Source organism: Mchenga conophoros, linkage group LG14 (assembly GCF_057382185.1).
Source record: "Mchenga conophoros isolate Kocher_MC1m ecotype Shallow Benthic linkage group LG14, M_conophoros_male_GT1.1, whole genome shotgun sequence".
In the NCBI taxonomy this organism is placed as follows: Eukaryota; Metazoa; Chordata; class Actinopteri; order Cichliformes; family Cichlidae; genus Mchenga; species Mchenga conophoros.
Genome location: NC_140539.1, coordinates 10215376 through 10218871, shown reverse-complemented (window position 1 = coordinate 10218871; position 3496 = coordinate 10215376). Strand labels below are relative to the sequence as shown.

At 39.9% G+C, this 3496-nt stretch overlaps 1 protein-coding gene across 1 annotated transcript; it reads right to left on the bottom strand.

Moving 5' to 3' along the window:
* Window positions 1-1745: 1745 nt before the first annotated feature.
* On the bottom strand, window positions 1746-3293 carry cbln20 (cerebellin 20). Its single transcript, XM_085244773.1, has 4 exons — window positions 3246-3293; window positions 2798-2905; window positions 2562-2702; window positions 1746-2474 (listed from the first exon to the last, which is right to left on the bottom strand). Exons 1-4 carry the CDS (start codon window positions 3250-3252, stop codon window positions 2050-2052), a joined length of 681 nt encoding a protein of 226 aa, XP_085100899.1. The 5' UTR covers window positions 3253-3293; the 3' UTR covers window positions 1746-2049.
* Between the last annotated feature and the right edge of the window lie 203 nt (window positions 3294-3496).

The window sequence follows — 3496 nt, the reverse complement described above, 5'->3', positions numbered from 1 at the left end:
CTGATGAGCTCAACAAGAGTCATGGATATATATTTTTCACAGCGCTCCTCCCTTATTGCCTTCCAACTTTGACAACGCCCCTTGTTGGGTTTTTTCCCTGTCCTTTTTACCTGTGCAACTGATAAAGCTGTATCATCATCACTTGATCTCAGCTTTAAAAATCACACAGAAGCAGGTACACACCCTGACTCTAAGGCTTTGTTGTGGATGCCGGTGAGGTGTCATCTATCATCTGGAAAGAGGTGTCAGTGTGTTCTCATTAGCAGACAAGGTGTAAAGTGCTGGTTGATAGTCTAGTGTACTTTTCTATGCACAGTTCTAACCTGCCTTTACAAAAGCACTGTCATTTTACATGCTTGTGCTTTCAGTGTGATAGATAAGTTGACATATTTTTGGTCCAACAGAAATGTGTTAGAAGGGCTCTATACACATGGCAGGTAGGAATGATTTCCTGTGTCATTCAGTGGTGCTTTTTGGTAATCTCAGTCTCTCACTGAACGTGAGAATATATGTATATAGTAGGAAGACTGGAGCAACGTTCTACACTGCAGGCTTATACTGTGTATATTATACAGTGTGGTGCTGTGATCATTTTTACATTAGGAAATAATCTGTGTAGATTAGAGTGAAATGAAAGGGTGACAAATGAAGCTGCCAGTACTCGTAGTTTCACATGATTTGTTACATTGTTACAGCATCTTAATTAGCTACAGAATGTATTCAGAATTATATACACCAATAATATATTTTAATGCTGCACTGTTTGTTGCAATTTAGGACATGATTAAATCTTGCTTTAGTCATCCATCCGCTTCCGCTTATCCTTTTCAGGGTTGCTGGTACGGACCAGCTGTCCCTGGATACCCTGGACAGGTCGCCAGTCTGTCGCAGGGCTAACACATAGACAAAGACAACCATTTGCACTCACATTCATACCTATGGGCAATTTAGACTTTCCAATTAACCTATCCCCACTAAGTGCATGGCTTCGGACTGTGGGAGGAAGCAAGAGGACCCACGCAAACATGAGGAGAACATGAAAACTCCCAACAAAAAGTGGTGTAATTGACCTCAGGACCTTCTTGGTGTGAGGTAGCAGTGCTAATCACCATGCCACCATGCTGCCCGTTATTTAGAAAGCATCCATCCATCCTATCAAATTTAAGATAGAGGGTTGACTCAAGTGAGTTGTCTACTAATTGGATCAGTTCTTGGTCCTCCAAGGCATCCTTGGGCAAACACACATACCCCCAACGTAACCCTTGATGAATCTATTAGAGTGTGTGTAAATGTTAGACACAAAGTACGAAAATAAAAGTGCAGTTTGTGTGTGTGTGTGTGTGTGTGTGTGTATATATATATATATATATATATATATATATATATATATATATATATATATATATATATATATAGTGAATGATACGTAGACTCTCTGACTGCTCAACTTGAGGAGTAGTGAGCCAGTACACAAGTATCATTTGATTTGGGCAAGAGTTGGATTACACCCTGCGCTGGTTGCTAGGCCATCACAGGACTTATTGGGAATTTCATTGGTGTGGAATAGCATTTATTTCAATTTATCTTTTTATTTCACAAAGAAGATAATGATTATATATCCTCTATTTTCCACTCAAATTGTGAACAGCACACTATGCTAGTACCACCGTTACAACTTTGCTTTATTTGTTACAGAATGGATCAAAAATTATAACAAAGGCAACTGTGTTTTTTTAAAGATCTGATTTATTTCATCATTTTTATAGGCTTGACAGATTTCACAGACAAGTAATATAACATTTATAACTAAATCAAAATCAATAACAGTTATAGCCAAGACACTTCAACAATCTAAAAAAAAGATACAGCTGTAGTAATTCAAGGGTTAATCCACATAAGAGTGTTTAAGAAACATCTCTTCAGCATAATGACATACAATCTCAGAAAGAACAAAACAAGTCACTGATGTCACCATAGAAAATTTTCATCTAGCAGGCTTACATTTTGGCTGTATTAGGCAAACGTTGGTACAAAGCACACTATGCCAACTTAATCAGAAGCATAAAGCAGAAAACCAGTGAAAGTGTTGTAGTGGTTGATGTCATCGCTTAAGGAGCATCCTTGGAGCAGCCTGGCAGACAGCTGGTCCCCGGCGTTCAGCTGCACAGCCACGACAACACTGGTGCTGTCTTCAAGGTCCTGACCACTTCTTTCAATGGCTTCAGCCACATTTTCGCCGTTAACCTGCAGAGTGACGCAGTTGCTCAGGGTTACGCGAGCAGAGCTGTAAACCGTGACGGAGAGGCTGTAGACGCCGGAGCGGGGCACGGTGAAGATGCCAGTCTCCACATTGTAGCCGTCTCCCAAGTTGATGAAGACATGTTTGTACTTAATTATGCTATCACTGGAGAAGGGGCCATAGGAGACCATGGCTGAGTTGTTGTTTAGAGCGATGGAGAAGGCGCTGCGGCTTCCTGGAAATGCAGAGAAGAAATAGCTTAGCGAAATGAGAAATCTATCAGCTTCGACTTTTAGTTTATTGGCCACTTGATGTCACTCACCTCTCATATTGTTGAGGATCATTTTGGAGCTCATGAGCTCGTCCTTCAGTTTGTTAATGCTCATGTTAAAGAACTTCTCCAACCTGCCTATTTGTTTCTGCATTAGACAGCAGCCACACGACGCCTGGTCAGTAACACACACTGCATACACACACAAATGAGTAGGTTTTCAGGTAAAAACATGCAGAGCTTTATTGAGACATGAATGCAGACCTTCTTATTTAACAGCCTCTCACCTTGGCTTTGAACGGGGGCTTGCTGCGGTACATTCTCCAAAGGTCCAAGCCAGGAAAACTTGTTGTCCTGACCGAAAGCTGCATGCAGAAGACACAGCAATACAATTGCTGGAGAAAAAGAAGGGCATCAGACATCTTTGTTATTTTGAAATGTTGAACTGACTCTAAACCACTACTATTTTCTACCTTTTTTCAATTTGTGGAATTGACGAGCTTAATTGGAGACATTCAACATCCCAAAATGTAAAAGATTCTTCTAATATACTTTTCATTTTCACATGGTTTAGTTTCCTAAATGTAAAATTCTAACACGCAGTCTTTAGTCCTTTTTGCCTACTAGAGTCTGAATATTTTGAACCTGAGCTAAATCCATTAATGTTCTTTGCAATTAAAAAATCTTCCTCCAAAATCTTATTTCAATGTAGATACAGCGTCCATCTAGTCTCACCTCTCATGTTGATGCTGATATATGGCAAATGATGATGCTTCTGAAGGGTGGAAGTTTGTACTGACTGATCATGACACGAAAGTAATGGATATATAGTTTTCTAAAAGCCCCTCCCTTGTAACCTCTTTTCACACGACTCCTCCTCTCTCTTTTTTCTTTGTTGTTCATCCCCTTTCCCTCTGTGACTTTATAGCTCAAGATTAATCTGTTTTTTTTTCATCACTAGAGGCTCTCATTTTCTCAAATCCACA